At 39.2% G+C, this 23,974-nt stretch overlaps 3 protein-coding genes across 9 annotated transcripts; 1 reads left to right on the plus strand and 2 right to left on the minus strand.

Moving 5' to 3' along the window:
• Positions 1–801: 801 nt before the first annotated feature.
• camk2n1b (calcium/calmodulin-dependent protein kinase II inhibitor 1b) lies at positions 802–3,607 on the minus strand. Its single transcript, XM_083521635.1, has 3 exons — positions 3,464–3,607; positions 3,160–3,341; positions 802–1,996 (listed from the first exon to the last, which is right to left on the minus strand). The coding sequence occupies exons 2-3, from the start codon at positions 3,323–3,325 to the stop codon at positions 1,926–1,928; spliced, it is 237 nt and encodes a 78-aa protein (XP_083377761.1). The 5' UTR covers positions 3,326–3,341; positions 3,464–3,607; the 3' UTR covers positions 802–1,925.
• Positions 3,608–6,534: 2,927 nt separating this feature from the next.
• mul1 (mitochondrial E3 ubiquitin protein ligase 1) lies at positions 6,535–21,092 on the minus strand. Of its 7 annotated transcripts, none has more exons than XM_083570356.1 (7): positions 20,904–21,092; positions 15,975–16,156; positions 9,255–9,376; positions 9,095–9,182; positions 8,335–8,455; positions 7,513–8,246; positions 6,535–7,465 (listed from the first exon to the last, which is right to left on the minus strand). In XM_083570356.1, exons 3-6 carry the CDS (start codon positions 9,372–9,374, stop codon positions 7,529–7,531), a joined length of 1,047 nt encoding a protein of 348 aa, XP_083426482.1. In that variant the 5' UTR covers positions 9,375–9,376; positions 15,975–16,156; positions 20,904–21,092; the 3' UTR covers positions 6,535–7,465; positions 7,513–7,528. The 7 variants fall into 7 exon arrangements, with proteins under 7 accessions (XP_083426482.1, XP_083426481.1, XP_083426480.1 ...); XM_083570355.1 differs by lacking the exons at positions 15,975–16,156; positions 20,904–21,092 and adding exons at positions 9,476–9,620; positions 9,711–10,331; XM_083570354.1 differs by having other exon boundaries at positions 6,535–8,246.
• Positions 21,093–21,152: 60 nt separating this feature from the next.
• On the plus strand, positions 21,153–23,262 carry fam43b (family with sequence similarity 43 member B). The gene has a single exon (XM_083570440.1). It carries the CDS (start codon positions 21,328–21,330, stop codon positions 22,276–22,278), a length of 951 nt encoding a protein of 316 aa, XP_083426566.1. The 5' UTR covers positions 21,153–21,327; the 3' UTR covers positions 22,279–23,262.
• The last annotated feature ends 712 nt before the right edge of the window (positions 23,263–23,974 follow it).

Raw genomic sequence — 23,974 nt, forward strand, 5'->3', positions numbered from 1 at the left:
ATGTGTGCTCATTCAAATACAAGGGTGTCAGCGAAGGCAAGGGACTGATGTAGGGTGAGGATTCCTGCATCAAGTGCAGTCAGCATTTGAATTAATCCCAATGGTGTTTAATATCAGAATCAGAATCAGGTTTATTGGCCAAGTGTGTTGACACACACAATGAATTTGGTTCCAGCTGTTAGTGACTCTCAAAAGTACAGACATAAACAACACTATACATTCAGCGTGGACTATAGAAGACAATACAGACAAGACAACACAGACAATATAGACAGTATGAGTATTAAATAGGGTTTGAGTGTTGGAGCTCTATAGCAGGAGATCTTCCACTCCAACCTATGGAAAGCATATTACAGGGGCATTGTCATGCTGGAACAGGTTTGGGTCTCCTGGTTTAAGTGAAGGGAAATTTTCATGCTCCCACATCCACAATTGTGTGCCAACTTTGTGGTAACAGTTTGGGGCAGAATCAGTAATTGGCTGGAAAAGTCAGGTGTCCCAATACTGTCTATATAATGGATTTCTGTAGATGTTTAATCCAAGACATGTTTTTTTCCCAAATCCAAGCAATTCTTCGATTTGAAAAATATAAAAGAATTTTGAGTGTGAGAAATTTGTTGCAATTTTTGTAGGTCACAAGAAAAAAGAAATCCGAGCCACGTTCGAATATTGATTATGACCCAATGATTAATGCATGGATGATAAATAATTAGTTATGGAGAGCTGAGAGTGTGTCACATGAAATCATTGTGGAAGTGAAAAAGAAGAAATCGTGACCTCATGACGGAAATCAGTCTCACATTTGACCGTTTGTAAAGATTTTATTGAATATATATATATTCACATTTGGATGGTCATACTTTTTCGACGTTAGCCCTGTTAAACGGTAAAAAGTGCAACGTTTACCATACGTAATATTCAGGAGATTTCGAGGTGGGTCATTCCGAAAAATTACTGCAAGTACATCAGCTTCACTGCCACACAGCGAGGCACTTTAGACTGTCGCATGCAAAATAGAATCCAACAAAAAAAAAAAAAACTAAACGAAAGCGGGATTTCACAGTACGCAGAACACAGCGGTACGGCTCGACTGGCAGGCTTCGTTTTTTCGTAAAATTTGGCACAAATTCGTGATCGTGAACATCCTGTACAGCAAAGAGCGTAGCGACCACGTCGAAAAGTGCTGGAATTACAGCTACAAATAAGCCGCTTTGTACAAACTGCATCTCCGTACAAAAAGGTAGCTTTTTTTTTTTCTTTTCTCCGTTCAACGAAATTACGATTAGCAACATCGAAAAACTTTTAATTACAAAAAAAAAAAAAAAAAAAAAAAAGATCAAGTAATAAAAAAACACTTTTGATGCTGCAAAAGTATAATAAATTAACAATTTCTTTGAGAATAAAAAAAAAAAAAAAAAGAAAAAAAAAAAAAGAAAATTGAAGAATTTCACAGTTCCATTGTGCACAAACGTGTTGGGTGCAGAACGAAAAAAAAAAAAAAATAAAAATTCCAAGTCAGTGAGTGAGAGAGTGAAAGAGAGATAGAGAGAGAGGAAGAAGGAGGAGAGGAAAAACAACATTGTAAAACAGAACAGTAAGCATTCGTCTGTGATTTGTGCTCATCATTAACATCGATGCGAAAGCTTTACCACTGAGGATCAACAAAACAAATAGTGAGATCAGACCAAAAAAAAAATATACAAATTGGAAAAAGTGATCAAAAACATGCCCTCGAGAGGAATCAGTAGGTCAGACATGAGTGCTGTGAGGGTGCGAGGCTGCGGCCTGTGCTCCTCTCCTCGTGCGCATGCTGCGAAATTCAACCCTTATCGGAGAAGCGCGGCAGAAGTGCTGCTTCGCGCAGAGCTGAGCGTTTCCCCAAACATCACGGGAAAAAAAAACGTCCGTCTGTCCGTTTTTTGGTTTTAGACTTCCGACTGCGACTTTTCCGTCGTGTTCTGGAGCACTTCGTCAATTTGGTCGTCTTCTAGGACGACTAGATGGGGAAAAAAAAAAAAAAACAGAGACAAAACATGTAAGATGGTGCAGGGTTTCAGTTCAGCAAATCACCAAATCTAACGATGTTTTCTTAATTATTAATAGTATCATTATTTATATATTTTTACATTTGTATTGTTTTGTGATAATATACATAAAAAGACAGACAGCAGTTACAGTTCGGTACATACAATCTGTCTAAATCCCATAATCACAATCTCGCTCTCAGCTCACTCTCTTCTCCAGTGTGTGTGTGTGTGTGTGTGTGTGTGTATGCATTATGTAATCTACCTAAATCCATCCCTTGACCTGACATTATCTTTCCAGACATTACAGCAACCACGGATGAGCAAATATGAGTAGATAATAACATGCATTCAGCACAAACACCGAGCAAACCGACTCGTATCACGTTTCTTCACGGCACATGTGTGTATGGAGAAAACCAGAAAAAGGCCTGCGTGAAGAAAGATGATGAAACATTGCTTTGGGGAAAAAATTTAATAAACAACTGATGCAAACTTAATTCAAAACCGAATCGAGGCTGGCGTGTTTAATAATAAGTGCAACAACAACAAAAAAAATATATACTACAAAAAGACATTTCTGCTTACCTACATTACCCACAATGCTCTCTGGGATTGTAGCGATAGTAGTTAAAGTGGGGGAAGTGCATCCTGCATTAGCCTAACGAGATGCAGCAGGGCTTTAGTCTTTTTTTCTTTCAAACAGAACAGCATCCGAAGCGTTAACACGAAGCTTATCGTCGACCGCCAACATTTCATTTGAGAAAAATAGACTTTTTTTATTATTATTTAGCTGTGGTCAGCAATGTTACAGCACCCCTAGAGCACAGATCATCAAGGGCCTTGCTCAAGGGCCCCAAGAGTGTCAGCTTGGCGATACCAGGGTTTAAACCCTCAACCTTTCCATTATTAACCATCCGTGTTTCAGGTTTCCTCAGCGTTCCGCAGGTTTTCTTTTCTAATCTATGTCCAACCTGCGTCTGTTAAAACTCCAGGGCTTTAGTCATAACTGGAGGAGTTGTGACGTCAGAGTGGGCCACATTTTTCTGTTCAAACTTATGCTAAGTGCATCAGGATAGTCAGGACTTCTGCCTTTAGAAAGGAGATGCAGTGAAACTCCTGAAAGTCTCCTCACCTCGTTTGCTGCGTCCGATCTGTCCAAGCTTTGGAGGTCTTTTATTCTTCGTGGAGCTGAAGAAGTTGTTGGTGTTGTGCAGGCGGCAGGTGAGGGACATCTGCTCCTGGTCCCCATCGTTTCCGTACCGACTTATGTTCTCGTCATAAGGCAACACCTGCGACATGGTTCTCTCTTTCCGTCTAAACACCAAGCCAACATTCAAAATACACCTTCAACTTCATCTTTAAGCCAAACGAATGAAAGAAAAACAAGCTGAAATACCGAAAAGAGCCTTAAAATGATATTATTTGTTTGTATTTACCCGCAAACCTCCTCAGGTGTTTCAGCGTTTCGGCCACAGAGCAGCTCCTACAGCCAGAGAAAGCACGTGGTGCACCGAGACTGCATCAAAATAAAATCTGCCCTCCCACGCGCGGATTCGCCGGACCACCCGCCCGCTCAGCCAATCAGATTCGCTTCGTGACGACGGCGACTCAATAGCAATGCAGGTAGGCGGGATTTCACGGATCCAGCCAATCAACGCGCGGTGTATCCCATTCTTCCTGGAGTACGGATTCAACACAACACGTCTCCGTAATGCCCCCTATTTCCTACTAATCAAGTGCACTGTGGGGCATCTGTACTCATTACAGCGCGTTTACTGCGCACTGTCCACCTTTATCTTCTACCCATGAAGCTTCCAAGTGTTTAAACACAAAACAAAACATAGAAAAACAAAGAAATCAGTGAATAATAATTGTAACAATAATAAATGCATGCACTTCTACAATTATTATGAGTTTAAATCAAAGCCACACCAAGCTGCCACTCCTGGGCCCCTGAGCAAGGCCCCTAACCCCATAGCTGCTCAGTTGTATAAAGAAATAAATGAAAGTCACTCTGGATAAGGGCTTCTTCATAAAAAATGCGTAAATGTCAAATTAAATTTTCACAGACAGTTTTTTTCTCTCTTAATTAATCAAATGACAAGTTAAAAACTACATTTTGAATTTATTCGAGTTTTCTTTGTGCAATATTCAAATTTGCTTGATGATCTGAATCATTTAAGTGTAAAAAATATAGCAAAAAAGGTGACAAATACATTTTCACAGCACTGTATGTACACACATTTATTTTTTATTTTTGCTTTCTTTGTTTTAATATAAAGACAAAAAGAACATCAATGTCAGACTTGTTACATTTTTAATGTGATATTTTAGCAAACAAAAATCCACAGAAAAAAAGGAATTGTATAATTTTAAATAAAAATCACTCTTTCATCTCACTCTTTGCAAAAAGGTTTTCGATTGGGATTGAGGTCTTGTTATTTCTATCTTTATATTTTAAAAAACCTGCAGATTTTTAAATCCACTGTATGTATGTGTACATCATTAAAACAACATTTAAAAAATCACCATCAAACTCACATGCATAGTGATCCTCGCAAAAGCATTCACCCCTTTTACACCCTGGAAGTAAAATGCACTCTCTGTTTTCATAAATATTCCTGATATAAATTCTCACAAATACATTTTCCAGTTTGCTTGTATAGAAATATAATGTAAATTATGAATCTAATTTCCAAGCAGATGCATGTGTTGCTTTTAACTATTTTAGAGTATAGTTTAATGGTACATCAAGTATCCCTAAAGCTCAAGTATAAAGTTATTTTTATATATTATATGTATATATAAAATATATCAACATTTTCAGAAGCTTTATCAGAGGTTTGATACCTTTATTTATTGAGATTGTGGATTAAAATATTCAAGTGAAGCAGGTCTATATCTGGATTCTCGAGAACGTTACAAAATCAAGAAACAAGAACTTCCGGGTGTCCAGACTTCTGTCTGCTTCTGTTAGAACACTACACATAACCTGGGTCCCAGAAAATACAGATCAAGTTCATCACCATTTCAGGTTAATACAGTATAAAATGTAGTGAAGTTTAAGAGGGAGGGGCTTATACTTATGCAATGCCCTGTATATACTAGTTAGACAGCGCCCTCTTCTGGTCACTGAGTTTTATTGAAAAGCCCTTCATCACAAACGTGCTGTAGATTCAGAAAACCAACCATAATTTAAATGAAAACACATTGATCAGCTTCTCACTCTTTCTATTTCTCTTAATTGGCCCGTTCACTTCTACTGCTCCCCTCTTTAGAAAAAAGAGGGCAGAGCTACGATGATACAGAAATCAGATCATATTTACCTTTTATTTTCTGGCTCAACCGACATGCCCTTTTATTTTTTAAGAGGGAGTGGGCGGGGCGAAGCAAATGTGTTAAAGCTTAAAGCATTACAAAACAGCACCTTCAAACATTCTTTAACACAAATAGGGTGATGATTATTTAGAAATAAAACATAAAACAGGTAAAAATGATGAACAAGTGATGTCACCAAGCCGGAGTCAATTAAGAGGTGGTGTCAAGTTTCCAGACAAATTTTGTAACACGCAGACAGATGGCAGCACTAGGCTGCACACACAGTCACAAGGAGCACCGGCCTTAATAAGTCGGTGTGCCAAAAGTCCTGTGACATCGTAAACTGTGCAACTGGTGCTATTCTGACCGTGCGTTACCACTTCTGCTACTCTGACTACATGCGGACTCGGTCACGGAGCTCTTCTCACACACGAGTATCTCGCCGGAAACAACACGATCCAGGATTTCGCTTTCTTTCCGAATTGCCGTTTTGACACCATCGCGGGGATCCAGCATGAATCCCAGACGGTGCTTGACATGCTTCAAAAAGAAGACTTCCAGAATTTTGAACGTGGATAAAGAAATTTCTATTTGATACCACCTCATATTTATATCAATTACCAAAGTGTTTTTTTCCCCCCACGTAAACATGAACTATGATCTACTTTTCACTGCTTATATGTACATATATATGTAGTTACTATGTAAACTACTTAGGTGGAAGCTTAGCGTTTAAGGCATTGAAATTTGAAGGCAGTGAGTTCTAATCCATGTCACACCAAGCTGCCACTCCTGGGCCCCTGAGCAAGGCCCTTAACCCTACAGCTGTTTTGTTGCACGAACAAGGTAAATATAAGTTGCTCTGGCTACGGGCGTTTACCGAATGCCTTAAATGCAAACTTGTGATTTTCCATGAAGTTGACGCTAAAATCAGCGCTGTTGATTTAGTAAACAAGTCACTGTTTAACCAATCAGATACGAGAAGACTCCGAAAGCTCCACCTCTGTCTCTAGGGGTACCTGATGTAGACACAGAGCTTCCACGAGCTGATTGGCTCTTCACATTTCAGCGTATAAACATTTCTTTTGAAAATCAGAATCACTAGACTTGAAAAAGCGAACTGAGTCGTTAGAAAGGGATTTTTTTGTGTTGTAGATGAACATGTAATGTTTTTACAATCGTTGAGATGTTTTCGTGGTCAACAAAGCTTTATTGAATTTCTTGTCTTATTTTCTAAAAGAAATTAACTCAAGCATCATTTTAAAGCCCTTGAACGGAAAAAAAATCAGTTGAACACGTATAGATTTGTTGTGTCGAGGCTTATGCAAATCATAAAAGTTCATTCCATCACAACGTTGACACACAGTCACAGAAGAAAACGCTTTCAGCAGCCCAGGAAACCAGTCCATGGCTTTTTGTCTCTCTGTAATGGAAGTGCTGCTTGTAGGATAAGTGCTTTCATTCCCATCTAAAAAGTCCAGCTTGGTATCAGAGGTGGCGATCAACCTTGTTAAAATTTCATTCGCCTTTCCACGTCTCCTCTGCAGCCCTGAGAGCAGGAACGCTGTTCTGAAACCGGTTACAACCGCCTGCTACTACTGACTCAGTCATTTAAACGTTTTATCACGTTAGTTTATGTGCAAAAAAAGACAAGTGACTGAAGAATTTCCTGATTTCCACCACAAACAGTATTGAGCTATTTAACTATATATATTTCAATATTTTTATTTAGTAATCATCAGCTGTATATTTATTTGTAGACTAAATGAACAAAAGTATTTGGACCCCTCACTTTTCCACTCAAGTCTTTTTGGATGTAGTAGAATTAATTTTTCCCTTCACTTGAATAAGGAGACTCAAACCTGTTCCACCATGACCAAAGCCAGCTCCATGAAGATATGCTTTACATGGGTTGAAGTGGAAGATCTCCTGTTTTAGAGCTCTGATTTTTCTGCCTGAATGAGCACCGATCTCCACAAAATCTTGTGGAACATCTGAGAAGAACGGAGGAGCAAACGGAGAATCGGTGTGAAATCTAATAGTGAGGTGTCCACAAACTGCCCATAGAGTGAATATGATAAAGAGATCGATTACAGATTTGGTAAAAATGAGAGTAGCTCCTACCACCATGTTAGAAAATATACATATTTGACCTCGAAATTTGAGCAGCAGAATAAAATCGTTTAGCTGAGGTACAGAGGCACCACACGGTCTATAGTGGCCCTGCAAATAAGGCACTTTTTGGGCAGGGGCAGCGCGCCGTAACACTGCCAGCATGCGCACACATGGCCGCATTCGAGAAAAACGCATGAGCGCTGCTGGCTCAGGCACACAACGCACGCTCCGACGTGCAAGACCTCGTCATCTCCGCCAATCATCCTCCTCCTCAGCTCTTCGAACTCCTCCATTATCTCGCGCTCCTTCTTCTTTTCCTTTTCCCGGCTGTACCGCCGCCACAGCACGTACACCAGCGTAGCACATGCTGCCAGACCCATGAGTGCCGTCAGAACGCCATAAAACCTCGCTCTGCTCTTGCAGGTCTCAAGCAGCGTCTCGTAATCCAGGCTGCTCAAGACGTAGTGCAATCCCTGTTTTGGAGGCTGCAGGCGCAACTCACCGCCGTCCATCACAAGTTCTCCGACGCCGGTGATGCCCGCTCCGAGCCGCAGCATCTCCTCCATCTCGGTCACGCCCTGGGGCCACTCGCCGCTCAGGAAGTGGCCTAGGATGCTGGTGAAGGAGCTCGTGGCTGGGTGGAATTTCTCATACGTTTTTTCCAGGTCGATCTCGGCGTCCATGGGGCGGAACACGCGCACGGTGGTTGTGATGGCGTCGCAATGCGACACGAGGTCAAAGGGTACGGTTTTGGTGTGCTGGTGGATGAGCTTCTCGTTGTTAAACCTGATAAGTCAATTTTACTGCGTTTTTTTTTTTCTTTTACGAAAATTAAAGTACATTTTTAAAAATTTGTTCAACAAAAAGTGTTTACCAAAGATGACTGGTTTGATTCCTCATCATCGTCTTCTCCTTCAACGTCAGTCTGGCGATCACACCTCGGCAGCCGCCTACAAACTGACTGTTCAAGGTCTCCTTAACGGAACGAACAACTCCTAAAGAGACGCGACAGAAGACGCTGAAATGAGGAAACATTCAAGACAGAATAAAATATGAGGAATAGAGGTCGACCGATACGGGTTTTTTCTCTGGCCCATGCTGATATATGACGGCGATTGTTTTTTCTTCTCTTGCCGATAACAATACAGCTCCAAAAAGTTCTTATTCTCTCTCCAAGAGTGCCATCAGATTAAAAAAAAAAAAACTAAATGGAAGTCTAGATTAAAAACAAAGGATAAGAACTTAAAGCCCAGGAAACACACCAAGCTGATGGTCAGGCCTCTAGTAGGATGCTGTCAGCTGTTTCTCGAACGATTCCGCGTGTCAAATCAGAGGCGGAGCTCGATGGTGAGAAAGAGAACTAGGATTAAATACAGTGGAACCTCGGTTTACCAATGGCCTGATGTACGTATGTTTTGTTATAGAAACATCTCGCTGGTACGTTGGTTCTTTGACGAGTAAAGAGGGAACGCCCTGATTGATCGGTCGACCTCTAATTAGGAATATGTAGAAATACAGGGTCGATTATTGGCCCTGACTCAATCCCTCAAGTCCTTCAATGCCTCTTTTCCTCCTCTGATGACTTGTTTACAGCACAACTGTTGTCACACACTTCATCTAATATTCATTGGTACCTTGGATAACAGCGTAGGGGATACATTTCCCTGGAGCTTCAGCGAGGATGTTCAGCAAATCTTGATCTAATGAGATTTTTTTGGCTTCCTGTTGATTAGAATACAATCAGATGCTTTTTCTCTTTGGTCAAAACAAACCTTTTGTGAAGTTCTTACTTACACTTAATCTGGCAACACTGCTGTTCTTCTTCCTGTACAGCCAGTAGAAGAAAGCAGTGAGAGCTGAACTGGTGGCCAGCAGCAAAACGTGGTTTGTAGAAGGTACGCCATTCGAGTCCATTTCTTTTCAAATCAAAAACACGGAAAAGCGTATCAATCGTATTTATCTGGTAATAATCGTAAATATAAAAAACCAACACGTGAGTCCCCAACATGGTTTACATTTAGAGAGTGGACCACTTTGTGACTGGGGGAACATTTTTATTACAAATTTAGCTCCTTCCTAAATTGACTTTAGTGACAGCTGGAGCGTGTCCTGCACCTGATACAGATCTCCTGCTCCTTTTATCACCAGTCCCTAATGTTACTGAAAAACAGGCATGATCATCGTTACCAAACACCGATGGAAACTTTTCCCAACATTTAATCTACATTTTTAGCAAGGACTAATCCCGACCGTTCCTGTTGACCAATCGCTAATGTCCTTTATTCCAGACGGCCAAACACTGATCACCACCGGTCCCAAGAACTAATCACCATAGTCTCTCACTCTTTTCCTCTTGGTTTTGTTTGAAACTCTCTGTAAACATTTCCTCTGTGTTTTTCTTCCAATCACTCGTCAGTTTCGCTTCTTTTCTTTCGGTAAGAAACGTTAGACTAAACCTCAAAGTGTCAAAAATCTTTCTGCTTCACGCAACACGACTTGAATTGCTGTGCTCATTTGCATAGCAAACGCTATGCAAAATAAATGTGTGATGTCACCAGGTGACTCAAGATCCCATTAGATAGTTGCCCCTGAAATGACACTGATTTCTCCATGGCAAGTTGAACAGCTGTACAGTTCCAGTTTGAGCTGAAAATTGTTATTTCTCTAATATTAAAATGAGATAATGTTTTAATATCATATTCACGAGCTGCATTTTATAAATATATCATTCGTGCTATTTGCATTATTTCAGTTTCGGGCTGAAGTAGCAACAAATATGTCTCTTTTTTTATTCACATTATAATAAAATAATTGAACATATTATTTTTAAAAACAAATAAATAAAAGAAAAGCTGAATCCCATTCACTCTGATGTAACATGATACTCGCCTATTAGCTTTAGCTTGTTAGCTTGTCGTTCCCAACTGACTATCTGAATGCTAGGCTAACATTTCATTCGCACTGTTTTTATTTAAAGAATAAACAAACAAACAAACAAATTCATGTTGTGTTTCTATTTAAATTTCTTTTTGTTTTTTTTACCCAAAACGCCTACAAATGTCCCTTTAACATCAACATCTCTCTGAATCCAGTAACTTCCCCAAAGATCTCCACCGGGTCGGTCCCAATTCAACCATGTAGCACACTTAGGTGTAGAATGCACCTATTTAGGGAACGAGCTGTTTTTGTAATGCGGCCCTTGATTCTTCTTCTGTGGAAATTAAGGTGTGATGTCAGTGCCACCTTGTGGTATGGAAAGTGAAGTACATGCAGATTGTTACTATTGATGCTAGATGAAGTGATCGAAGTGTCGAAAGATCGTAAATTTAAATCCCAGTAACAACAATCTACCACTGATGGGCCCCTTAGCAAGGCCCCTATCCCTCACTTGCTCAGTTTTACGAATGACATATTTTATAAGTCGCTCTGGTTGAAGAGCGTCTTCTAAAATGTTGTATATTTAGAAACAACTGTCTGAATTCGACAGATGTTTCCAACAGGCTCTGCGGAAATGTCCTTTAAAATAACATCATTTATTTCATTTGTTTTTTTTAAGTAAATGTACATGCATGCAGAACTACTTACACAGTGAATGTTCATACATACAACCCCAAACTACCGCTTATGGTAAAGAGGTAAGGGTGAATATACAGTGATTCTGCTTGTATTATTGTAAGAATTAGTTTCTTTTGATGCTTTATGGTTGTTTTATGACCTGCCAAAACACCTTTGCTTCATATGTAAATTGAAATCTGTCCATTTTTAATTGTATTGTATAAAAAACAAAAACTAAGATTAAAGTCGTAGCAATACGAGAATAAAGTCAATATTTGGAGAAATAAAATATTACCACTTTAATCTCATATTGCTACGACGTTATTCTATAAAAAATTATATATAATTCTATAAATTCTATAGTGTCTATGACGTGTCACTAAAACCCATCGTAGTTTATGTCTATTTTAATGTCTGTTTATTTATTTATTTAAAAAAATTAATTTTTGGTGAGCTGTTTTCCAGACGGAGTGTGTTGACCTGTTGCTCAGTAAACAGGACGTAACAATGAGTCTGGATGCTTTTTTTAAATAGCTCGCAAACGTCACTCGATGACATAAAAATGCTTAATAAGCTTAAAACGGACTTCCAGCAGGACAATCATCCAAAACATACAGACACAAAAAGAACTTACTGACCACAAACTCAAGGTTCTGCTATAATTATCCCAGTCCCCTGACTTATAGAAATCCTTTGGTTAAACTGAAGAAGAAAATCCACCAGTGTGGACCTCAAAATTTGAAAGATCTTTAGAAGTATGAAGAAGTGCTCTCCAATCTCTTGGCATGTATTCTCCAATCTCATCAGTCTTTATAGGAGAAGACTCAGAGCTGTTATCTTGACCAAGAGAGATCACGTAGGGTATTGACTGAAAGAGTGGCAATAATTGTGGCAGACAATTCAAAATAAAAAATTGTATTCAAAGGTTAAAGGACATTTTCACTGGGGGTGGGAGATAAGAGGGGGCTGATTGGGTAAAGGGGCAGGACTCCTTATTGTAACACATTATTTATGTCATTTCTATAGCAACAGCTCCAAATGGTATATTGTGTATATTTTGTGATATTAAACAGATGCAAAGTGCTAAAAAAGAAAGAAAGTATTAGCTATGAGAAACAAAACACTGCAGAGTGGATTGGAAAGAGAACCAGCACATGATGGTGTAGGAGTCACAACATAGTTAACTTTATGGAGTTGACCACTTTGTGACTTAACATTTTGGGGAAAATAAAGGGTCTGTGAAAGATTTAGCTATTGCTTGAGCTAACTTTGGTGACAGCTGGAGTCTGTCCTGCACATGATACAGATCTCCTGCTCCTCTATTTATAGTAGACAAATGCATAGATAGAAAGTTTAGATGGTTGATGAATATAAGAATGTTCATGAAAGGTTGGTTGTTTCTTTGGTTTCTTAAGTTAATTGTATGGATGGATAGATGATAAAGGAATGGATGGTTGGTTGGGTGAATCAGTGAATAAATAGAAAATAATAGGATGGATATCTGTCTGGTTGGTGGGTTGGTTGGTTGATTGAATGTACGCTTGGATAATTGGAGCAATCGGTAAATTCTAAGGATTTGTTGAGTGCCCTCTAGTGGAATTCCATGACAAAAGCAGGCAGAATCCCTACTGACTCAGTGACTTGAGGGACTTGTGAGATTCGGATCTGTTCACAGAGTGATTCAGAAGGATTTCTCATCTCTAGTATCCAGTAACTCCAATAAAAATAAACATCCAAATGGAATGAAAATACTATATTTATCTACCTACCAAGTTAACCATTTGACGTATTGATTAACTAAATAACTAATTTAATTAATTAATAAATCAATAAACCAATCAGCCAAATTGATCAATCAATCAATCAGCCAAACTAACAAAATCAGCCAATCAATCAATATATCAATCAATCAATCAATTGACAAACTAACCATTCATTCACCAATCAATCGAACATTTAATTAAGGTCTGGTTAATTGTTTATTTAAATTGATTGATTGATTGATTGATTGATTGATTGATTGATTGATTGATTGAATGAGTGGTTGGTTGGTTGGTTGATTAATTACAAATAAATAAAGTTATTTGATTAAAGTAGAAAAAATAAGTGAAAATAAAAAATTAAAATAAATACTTGAAATCTTGGACTTTTTAAAACCTTTACCACAATCAGTATCAGTTTCTTTTTTTTTTCTTTTTTTTTATCAAATTTATACATAAATTTCTTAATAAAAAAAAATTTCTTTAGAAACTCTGATAATTTAACAACCAGCGATCCATGATCTCCATTCAGTCACAACCCATATTTGTTTTTTTTTCATAATGCCGTCCACATCATTTGAGGAAAGGACGACTAAAGAGGGCTGTAGTGAGGCAGTAGTGCACACAAGCACAGATTTAGATGTAGATGGTGGTCTTGATGTCGTGTTGGTGTAAATAATAACACACTCAAGGTGCTTTTACAGGAAATGCAAAAGGATCACAAGACTAATAATGCAGGTTGTCGAATTCAAAAGTGAACACTTCTACATCCTGAATAATGGGAAATAAATGACTGTTACGAAGCGGCCGGCACTTGAGACTCCTTTCATGAATGTTGAATGAAAACTGATTTGTTGTGCAGCAGGAAATACTATTAAAACTATGTGTAATTAGTGTGCAGGACATGTGCCTGGATAAAACCCACGCAGCGTCGCTGTATGAAGAACCACTTTAGAATATTCGCTCTGCAGGAACACATCATCAGATGAACAGGTGATGAGGTCATGAGCTAATGAATCTTCTCTGAGCAGAGAAGCCCGTAGCAGCAGTAGCAGCAGCAGATGTCCCAGTCCCAGTGACTCTGGTTTGCATGCTAAACAGTTTCCTAGGAGCAGCACAAAGCTGCACAGAGGCTTGCAGAGAAAAAGCTGAAAGTGTGCAGAGAAACCTGAACTCTCCTGCACTAGTTTCAGGCTCATTAACATACATATCTCTCTGTCTATCTCTCTATCTATTTCTCAGGATACACTCTACTCTGTATAAATAAAAATGCATAGAATTATATTCCACTGTTCTAAAGAGAAAGGGGTTAATCAAATATTTAAATCCCCACTAATATGCACATCTTTCCCGAATGACACACACACACATGAGATGCGCATTTAACCAGTTCACACGCCCCTAAGACACAGGTGTACACACTTGTGATGTGCATTTCCATAACTGAGGCAGATGCGATTCGCATCTCGATGCATAGCCAATGATACAATTTATATATATTTTATATATATTTTATTTTTTTTATAACTTTTTATTATTATTTATTTATTTATATATTTATAAATGTATAAATGTACAAATATATATATAAATGTATATTGTATATATATATATATATATATATATATATATATATATATATATATATATATATATATATATATATATACATAATATACATTTATATAAAACAATATAATATGATAGGAATAAATTGAAATGAAAAAGAGAATTGACATGAGGGTCAGTAACGGTATTCAAGCCAGACTTAATTTCATCATTATTGATCAGGGATAAACATTTTCCATTTAGTTTGAAACTCATTCCTGTGATGCTGAAAAAAGTTCCATGAACCTCAAAAGGTTGGAATATGCAGCATGATGCCTTACGACTAACAACGAGCGCTACTTGTTTTTTATTTATAAATTTTTTTTATTATATAATTTTTTTTTTTTTTTAGAAAAACCTTATCTCTGATCTTTAAAAAAAAGACAGGAGCGAGTACATTCGTGCCAACTCATCTCAGCTAGTTAGGGACATTAAAATAGTGCCATCTATTGAGAGGCGTAATGCATCCGGAGTGCTGCCTTGGAGCGTTTTTTTTTATAACCAGACAAAAGCGGCCAGTGAATAATGAAGCCGATTGGCACTGGCTTGCATCACGCTGATTTTTCATTTCCGTTCTTTAGAAAGTTCAGCAGCAAGGCGGATTTGCATTTGGGGGCCGACTCGAATGTGTATGCAAATAAGGGTGAGTCAGTTTAAAAACCTGGGCGTTAAAAAAGTTACACGCTCAGCTGAGGCTAAAAAGATAAGATAACCCAAGTGTGTGTGCATGTGTGTGTATGATAATTATCAAGTGGTGTAGGTTACGTTTAATTGGCTAATACAGCATTTGGCAACCAATGAACATGAAAGAAGATGACCAAGGGCAAATTAATGTCAAGTACATTGTTTGGGCTACAAAAATGGATGGATATTGCGTTTTCTTTTTTTCTACTAAACCAGATTAGATTGAGGACAAACCGTCCCTGCTTGGTAGTCAGTGCATGTTTGTTTAGCTGCAGGTCACAGGTAGTGTTGCACAGCAGGCCAAAATGTTCGCTGTCATCACGCCAGGCATTTCCTCTGAGCAAGAGCACAACAGTGACCATAAATCACCCGTCTAGGAGCCGGCCCTCTTTCACATCTTTCATTACAGTGGACAGTGGAGTTGAGCATAGAAGCCTGATTTAATTATACTCTGACCGTAAAGTAAAGTAAACACAGGAGCGGGCCATGAACCTTTGTTTCTTTTTGTTTCTGCAGATAAATGGCTTGGGGACACTTTAGGTTTTTTCGGGATCGGCATTAAATTACATGCTGTTAATGAATGTCTAAAAGGTTTTAGAAGGTAAATCCAGCACATTCACCATATTACCAGTGTGATATAAAGCGTCACATCGTGGCTGATTTTTTTCCAGCACAGAGTGTAGACAAAGTGGATTATAGCAAAAACCGATCTTATGGTCAGGTGTCCACAAACGTTTGTACATATCATGTGCAAATATGCTGCATATATAATAGTGCTTTAAACCAATAAAATCGATCTAACACACACACAACATGAAGACAGTAAAATGCTAAGATAAAATGTGTGTGTGTGTGTGTGTGTGGTTAATACCACTGACTCTTGATATAAAGCATTGCACAAGATTACCAGCATCTTCATCAAGCCATCGATAAGCATCTAATATCACGTGCAGCCATCAAGCGATTCGAATCCCACAGCGCTGTAGAAATCTGATCCTTTAGAAGGTGCTGATTGATGTTCAACACCAGGAGCCCTTTTACACAATCAAAGTCACAGCGTGTGTGCAGGAACGGCGATAGCAAAGTGCCCTGAAAAGCGAGAGAAGGGGCATTTAGATAAGAATAATTGGTTTGATTCGACACTGTTCCGCACTGTGGGCTGCTCATGCAAGAGACGGCCTAATAACAAATAGGACGGGGTAGAGAGAAGGGGAAAAAAACCAAATGCGATATTCTGGCACCCTTGCAGGCTTTAAATGAGAGGGAAAAAACCAAGATCAGCAAAGCTGACACTGTTCCGTTCAGCTCCTACAGCAATAACGTGCTTTTTTTTTTGCTCCCCAATCCCCCCTCCTTTAGCTGATGTTCGGACTGCTAATCTAATGAGCTGCAGAAACAAATATTTCACTAGATAGCATAGTATAATGGTTGTTTGTATGGAGTCAGAAAGGTGCTCTTAATTATGCACAAAAAGGACCCAAGGAGTTCCAATTCTCAGAAGAAATGACCTGCGATAAAACGCTGATACTGCGATTAATCTTAATGCTTTCGCAAGATGCACAGTGAGATTACATTTCTCTGAATTCAAAAATGTACAAAAAAATCTACAAGAGATTTTCCGTCTTGCTTGATTTTCCACAAAACGTTCATTATTTAAACCCGAGAGCTCGTCAATTTTCAAAGGAATAATTTTCTTCGCATGAAAGGCCAGAGCAACTTTTATTCTAATGTACTTCAGAGATCGTTAGTTAAAAAGTCACAAACATAATGAATTCCCTCACACTTTCTGGTTGGCAGCAGCGAACTGTTCGACAACACGGCCTTCTTTAATAATGCATACGTTTCCAGGTAGCGTCTAACTGTGACTTCATTATATCTGTATACAAATGAGGCACTTCTCTGAGATAAAAAAAAACCCAAAAAAAACAAATTGGGTTTAGTGACAAAAATCATAAATTGTTTGTGCAAGGAAAAAAAATACTTGAGCTGTTTTTTTTCGTACAATTTTCTACATTTATTAATTAAATTTTTTGTTTACAATCTTACAAATATGAGTAACCGTAGAGCATACAACAGAAGTGCTAGTTACAATATACATCAAAAATTAAATAGAAAAAAATAATATAAAATGGATTTATAGATTTATATAATGCAAAAGATTTTTTGTTTATTTTGAGAAGGGTGTGTTTATGAGAAAAGGAAAAAATTAGATGAATATGTATTATGAATATAATATATGCTTGTGTATATATAAATATATATGCATGTATGTATATTTAAGTTTAATAATATACTCTGTTGAATATTTATATACATAACGCAAGTCATTACAGGTTATTTTAGATGGAATTGAATGTGACATGTTGGACCTTGTATGTATATTTATAACCCCCAGACTCCCCCTGCCCCCTTTTTGTTATACTTTGCAACACATTTTAAGTATAATTTACATTTTAAACACACTAGGTAATTGTTTATTACATGCCGTTTGAAATATGCTTTATGATTGCATGCAAATTCATGTTTAAAATAAAACAAAGAGAAAAAATTGATTTATGAGCTGTGCATCATTACATACTCAATTAATATAGATTCCATTCTTTAGGAATTGTTCCATGTACCACCTTTCCACATGTGCTTGAGATATGACCGATGTACATGGTGCTCAATATATGGGTAAACATCCTGTTCCTGGTTCCCTCATTCTAAACATAATAAGTCGTTGATCTTCAAATCAATCCTGAACTTTTTATTTCAAAAGGTTTTAAAACTCAATCAACATCGAAAGATTTAAAAACAGCAAAGCACCAAAATGGGCGTCATACATAGAAGATGCCTCGAGGTCCATTTTTTCCTCGGGCATTTCCTTATTTCATTCCTCGTCTCTGTTCCCTGCCTTGCGGCGTTGACTTCAGTGGCAGCTAAGTCAATACGCGCCACGTTCATCAATCTCGGGAAAGGCCGGCGAGTCATGGCTGAGTTCTGCCCTGCACATTAATCTTTCGCAACTATTTTTTTTTTCAGGTTGTCACACACTCGGCTCATGTCCAAGAAAAGTGCTGCACGTGTACTCACTTACTCACTGCTTCAAGCTTCTGCTCGAAAAAGGCAGGCGCACTGAATGGAATATTTGGAGTCTGTTTCGCTTCAGGACGTTTCCCATGATGCTGTATGGATGGTACTAGAGTGCATATTTCAAAGAGGGTTAAAAAAGGCAGCAATGTCGCAAATTGCTTTGGGCAGTGACATGTTTGTTGTTTGTAGAAAAGGCTTTCCACTCTATGGACCGAATCTCAGGTGAACGGCACACAAATTCTCACATTCAAAGCCTGCATGGCTTGAGAGCAGTGTTTTGATTGTATATGTTCATCCAAAAAATTTACTTTACCAGTCATATGTGGTTCCTTTCCAAACTGTTACCACAAAATTGGAGGCAAACAATTGCATGGGATGTTTTTGGATGCTCTAGCATGAAATTTTTCCCTCACTTAAACTAGGAGACCCAAACCTGTTCCAGCAAAGCCAGCTCCATGAAGATATGGTTTATATGGATAGGAGTGGAAGATCTTGAGTGGCCTGTTACAGAACTCTGAACCCTATTAAACATGTTTGGGATTAATTGAAACAACGACTGTACCCCAGACCTCACCCACATCATACTTTACTAACGCTCTTGTGGTTGAATTAGCACAAATTTCCACAAGCACACTTCAAAATCTAGTGAAACATCTTCCCAGAAGAGTGGGGTCCTATTCAAACATAATGAGAATAGCAAAAGGCTGAATAAAGATGTCCAGGTAGGGTTGAAATAGCATTCTCAGTTTGAGGTTACAGTAGTAAATAGATACAAGTTGGTAAAACACACCCCAAATAAAAGAAAATCCCACCTTCCTTAAAAATAGTATACTTTAATAATTTTTTTCTTAACAAGCAAAATGGGAGGGGGGGGGACACTATAGCAAAAAAAACCTGTAGCAAAAACATTTAGAAAGAAAAACAAGTCTTGCAAAACAAGCTGCTACTGTAGAGCAAGACCCCTCTCGACTTGCTAGAGTTCATTTAATTTGCATTTAATATTATAAGGCTTGTGTTGGATAAACTAAAAAAAAAGTGCAAAGTACTCTTTTTTAGGTTTCAAGAGTGCACACAGTTTTGCTGCAGCAATAAGGCAGAATGAATAGTTCGACTCATGGTAAACAGCATATGGGTATTAACAAATTGTTTGTCATTTTACCTGCATTAAAGTGAATTTTTGTTTCCACATGTGCCATTATGCATTGGTTTTGACATGGCACTGGTCCACATTTCAACAGTCCCTGATAGAAATATCCATCCACAAGAGCTCCAACTGCCCTATTTCTAGCAAGTAATCACTAGCTAGGAACTCATTTGGGACTCAATCCATTACATTGCAATCTCATCTCGGATGGACATGTGCAACCACCCCCACCTCCAGCACCACCAGTCTACAATCCCCTTTCTCACACTCTGCAGATGATAGAAAGGCTGTGCATGATTCATCACCACTGACCTGACTGGCTGAACAGCTTCCCTTGACATCCTCCTCTGCTATTATATACTTCAGACTTCAGGGAAAAAAAGACAAGAGAATAGCTCGGGATTATGTAAATGAAGTGATGGCTGGCAGAGATGTCTAGCAAATAAACACTTGCGGAATACCATGGAAGCAACGTATCGTGGACTTACAATTACAAAATTACAATGTGACACTGTATATGACAAACAGCTGCAGTTTCATTTCTTCAATCTCTATGCTAATAGAAATTAATGAAGTGTAAAAAGATCAGTGAGTCATTTGAGTAAGTGAGTAAGATTGAAGTGAATCAAATTTTCCCTGTGTTGTTCTGCATGAAATGGACAGATGCACTGCCAAAACAGATCAAGACAACTAATAGCAGTGCTGTTTCCACTCTGACAAACGGTTCTTCCGAGTATTAAGCCAATTACTTATCCCCTCTCTTTAACACATTTTGTTCAATTCTGGAAGTTTACTTAGCTGAGTTTACAAATCGACAGCAAAATAAACCTGTAATAACCAAGCAGCCGAGTTCTCAGTCAAGTTGAGAATCTCTGGAAAAACCTGGTTAAATAACATTTAGCCTCCATCCAATCTGACAAGAGCTGGAGAAATATTGCAAATAATAATGGGCAAAGAATATCAGGTTGTGTAATACTTGCTTAGACATATCCCAGAAGTCTTGCACATGTTTTTTCCAGCAATACTACCAAGAAATGACCCAGAAGTGAGTACTTATGCAACCAGCAAATGTTATTCAGTCATCTTCAGCAACTTTTTATTGGTCAGGATCACAGCAGTCTGAAATCCCAGGGGAAACCCTGGGTCCCCAAAGAACTGGTCACAAGGTGGGGGAATTTACCCACCACAAATGGGATGGGAAAGCTGGTGAACTCAGATATGAACAGGGAGAACATGTGAAACTGTGTACAGACAGCAAGTTGAGGTCAAGATAGAACTGGGGAACTAGGAGGTATTAGGCGTTAACACCTTCTGCTGTTCCACTGTTTTAACTTTTAACAATGCAAAGTATGCAAAAGTTTAAGGGTGCTGAAAGATATCAATGATTTGTATGAATATTTTTTTTGTTTGCTTGTTGTTTGTTTGAGATGATGTTTAATGCGAGTCATGTTAACCTTAGTTCCAATTTCATAAAACTGCTGCTCTTTCCACTTGACGTATTTTTAGCAATTGGCAAAATAAAACGTTTTCGAGTTATAAAGATTTTGCTGTCCCAACGGTCAAGAGACCCACCACCACCTGGTTAAAAACTATATATGAAAAGAGCAACTGATTTACTGTGCTTCTAGAGCTTTCACCGTTGTACTTATTGATAGTAGCAGCAGGCGAGGGGCAGGAAGAGTTAAGATAAATGATGCTGAGAAATTAGGCTGGGAGCCCAGTTCTGATCATCGCACTCCCTCTCCTTCTCTCTCTTTCTTTCGCTCTTTCTCTCTCTCTCTCTCTCTCTCTCTCTCTCTCTCTCTCTCTCTCTCTCGCTGATGTGAACAGACCAGAAGGAAAGGAGGAGGAGAGATAGGAGGGGCGAGCGAGTGAGCGAGCTTTGGAGCAGACCAGCTGAGCCTCACTGCTCTCAGTCTCTCTTCAGCGTTGTGACAGAACAGCTTTCCTCAATCTTGCTCTGAGGCACTCGGTACACAACAGATACACTCGCTTGTTTGCCGTCGGCGGGGGCAGTGAGCCCCTCAGACAAACTGGGACCATGCTGCCCTGGAAGAGAAGCAAGTTTGTGTTAGTGGAGAATGATGCCAAGAGCAAAGCGAAGAGTCTGAGTGCTGGTCTCACCTACCACTCACTGTTGTCCTCGCTGCTGAGGTCGTGCCCCGACCTAGTGCCTGACTGTCCCTTCCACTGGCTCGCAGGGGTTTTCCACAGCAAGCGTCAGAAAGTGGAACTGAACAAAGAGGAGCCTATTTACAGTGTCCGCTACCTGGGAAGTGTAGTGACAGTAGTGGCCAAAGGTGAGGGCTGCACGCATGATGCCGTCGCCAAGATTTGGGCATCCAGCAACTATGGGGAGCAGAGTGCCAAGATGAAGCTGAGCGTAGGGCCACATGGCATACGCATGGGTTGCCGCAGGAAACCCCCTCACCTCTACACTCTTAACCGTATCACCTATTGCACAACAGACCTCTACCGGCCGAAGATTTTGGCATGGATCTACCGGCACCAGGTCAAGCACAAGGCAGTGGTTCTGCGTTGCCACGCTGTGCTTTTGGCCAAGGCAGACAAGGCTCATGACATTGCTCTCAGCCTATACCAGAACTCAATTTCAGCCTTTAGTGAGTTTAAGAGGCTTAAACGGCAGAGTGATTTCCGGCACTGCAAGCAAGAGCTTCTTGGGGAGGACATCATGCCACTTATGCCCTTACGGAAGCTGATGAATGGACAGTGTCACTATCAGCCACCAGTAGACAAGCCTGGCAATTCCAACCGCCTGTTCGCCATCAGCGAGGAGGATGAGGAGGAGGGTGAAGAAGAGGAAGAAAAGCAGGCAGACAACAACAAGCAAAAAGCATCAAATTCCACTCCACCAAATCCTCAGCCAGAGGAACCTCCTGAGAGCAAGCTGGGATACATAGTTCACGGACTAGACAGCTTTTCTATCACCATCAGAGACGAGGTGCACATGACGCTCAGCACACTTGTATGAGCACACTGCACAGGGATATTGGAGGGTGTACACGCTTCTCTTCAGATATTTCTCTCTGTCTTTCTCCTCAGAGCTCTATGATTCCTGCAGAGCGTGATCCGGTCCACCATCAGCAAGTTTTAAATGCTGAGTTGCTGCTGGCTCGCCTCGTGAGCACTTTCTGTATGGATGTTTAATAAAGTGGAACTTTGTGAATAAAGACAAAAGCACAACGTGAGAGCGCTCCCCACTCTGCAAAGCAAGCCAGTAAGGACAAAAAAACGGAAGGAGCTCAGTCCTTTCAAACTACAATCAAACAAGGAGAAAACAGAGACCTTCAACAAGCCTTTGTGTTCTTTTCATGTGATTGCATGAAAGTACAAACTTTTCTCAGACTTTCTGGATCATTTTGGAAATCGATTATTTATGTAATATGTTCATTTCTATTTTCTACGTAACCATCTCCCTCTTCTATGTAACTTTCCTTTTTGGCCAAAACCTCTGTGACAGCAATGAGCGTCAAGAGCAAGGTAGCAGCACTAATGAATTAATCCATGATTTAGGATATCAGCCATTGATTTGACGGGTTTACAGCTGCTGCACATTACAGCGTCAGAATCATTTACTGTACGACCAAAGGAGACGTCGGCCATGGCATTTAAGGCAGGATGTTTTAAATGTTTCGCAATTTTACCGTCCCTGGTTTTTGCACTGTGACATGTCTGGGACCAATATGAGGAAAATACAAACATAGTCTTTGTTCCTTTCTACACATTTAATATCAGCTTGATCTGATAAACAGGTAAATAAGCTTTACTGCTTTATAAGGTAATTCATTATTCAAAATATTATGCCTAAAAAAGAAAAAAAAAAACACTGTCTTATATTCGTAAACACGTTTCTATCTAACATTACCTTTGTGATAATAATGGTGTATTAGACATTTCGCAAGCTTCGTTCCAATTGCACTAATTAACATGGAATTACAATAAAATGAAAACAAAATTTTTTTTGGATATGAACAGGAATGTGTGAACATGTGATCTTGTTTGCATTCGGGTGTCCAAAGTCTAAGGAAAAACAAAGAAGGGTTTTTTTCTGTGAATAATATTCATGGTTTGGCAAAAGATGAACAATCTCTGTGCAAATGGCGATGCAGATTGACACCAGGCTGTGAGTGGGCTCTGGAGAGGGAAGCAGAAATCTTTTCATACACTCACACATACACAGACAATCTCTCTCACACACACACACACACACACACACACACACACACACACACACACACACACACACACATACACACACTTGGCCCTTTTTAAAGCAAATGATCAAAATGTACAGGAAATGACCATAACGCACCTGGCTCAATATACCAGAATGACGCAAACTCCACTGCTCCTGCATCTTTGTGCTATTACATCAACCCGACTCGCACGATCTTTAATTAACGAAACAGAAACCCCTATAATAATGAGTTCCAGTTGAAAAAAACAGCCAAAGGCTTTAGTTTGCTCGACAAAGATGCTTTTATTTATTTAATTATCAATTAATTTATTTATATATTATTTCATTTTGTATTCAGGGTTTGCGTTCCTCGTGCAGTAGAGCGAGATTTTAATTATTCCGATGAATTAGCCCTCGGGGAGCCCTCGGGTTTCGGTCAATATCCAGCGAATCAACGAATCACCTATCAGAAAACTAAAAAAAAAACAAA

This window comes from Silurus aristotelis (assembly GCF_946808225.1).
Source record: "Silurus aristotelis genome assembly, chromosome: 19".
NCBI classification, from domain to species: Eukaryota; Metazoa; Chordata; class Actinopteri; order Siluriformes; family Siluridae; genus Silurus; species Silurus aristotelis.

Coding starts and splice junctions, on each gene's coding strand:
- camk2n1b (XM_083521635.1), bottom strand. CDS start 3,325: ATGTCGCAGGTGTTGCCTTATGACGAGAACATAAGTCGGTACGGAAAC. Junction 1,997..3,159: donor GATCGGACGCAGCAAACGAG/GTGAGGAGACTT, acceptor TTCCCCATCTAG/TCGTCCTAGAAGACGACCAA.
- mul1 (XM_083570356.1), bottom strand. CDS start 9,374: ATGGACTCGAATGGCGTACCTTCTACAAACCACGTTTTGCTGCTGGCC. Junction 9,183..9,254: donor GCAGTGTTGCCAGATTAAGT/GTAAGTAAGAAC, acceptor TCTAATCAACAG/GAAGCCAAAAAAATCTCATT. Junction 8,456..9,094: donor CCCCTACGCTGTTATCCAAG/GTACCAATGAAT, acceptor GCGTCTCTTTAG/GAGTTGTTCGTTCCGTTAAG.
- fam43b (XM_083570440.1), top strand. CDS start 21,328: ATGCTGCCCTGGAAGAGAAGCAAGTTTGTGTTAGTGGAGAATGATGCC.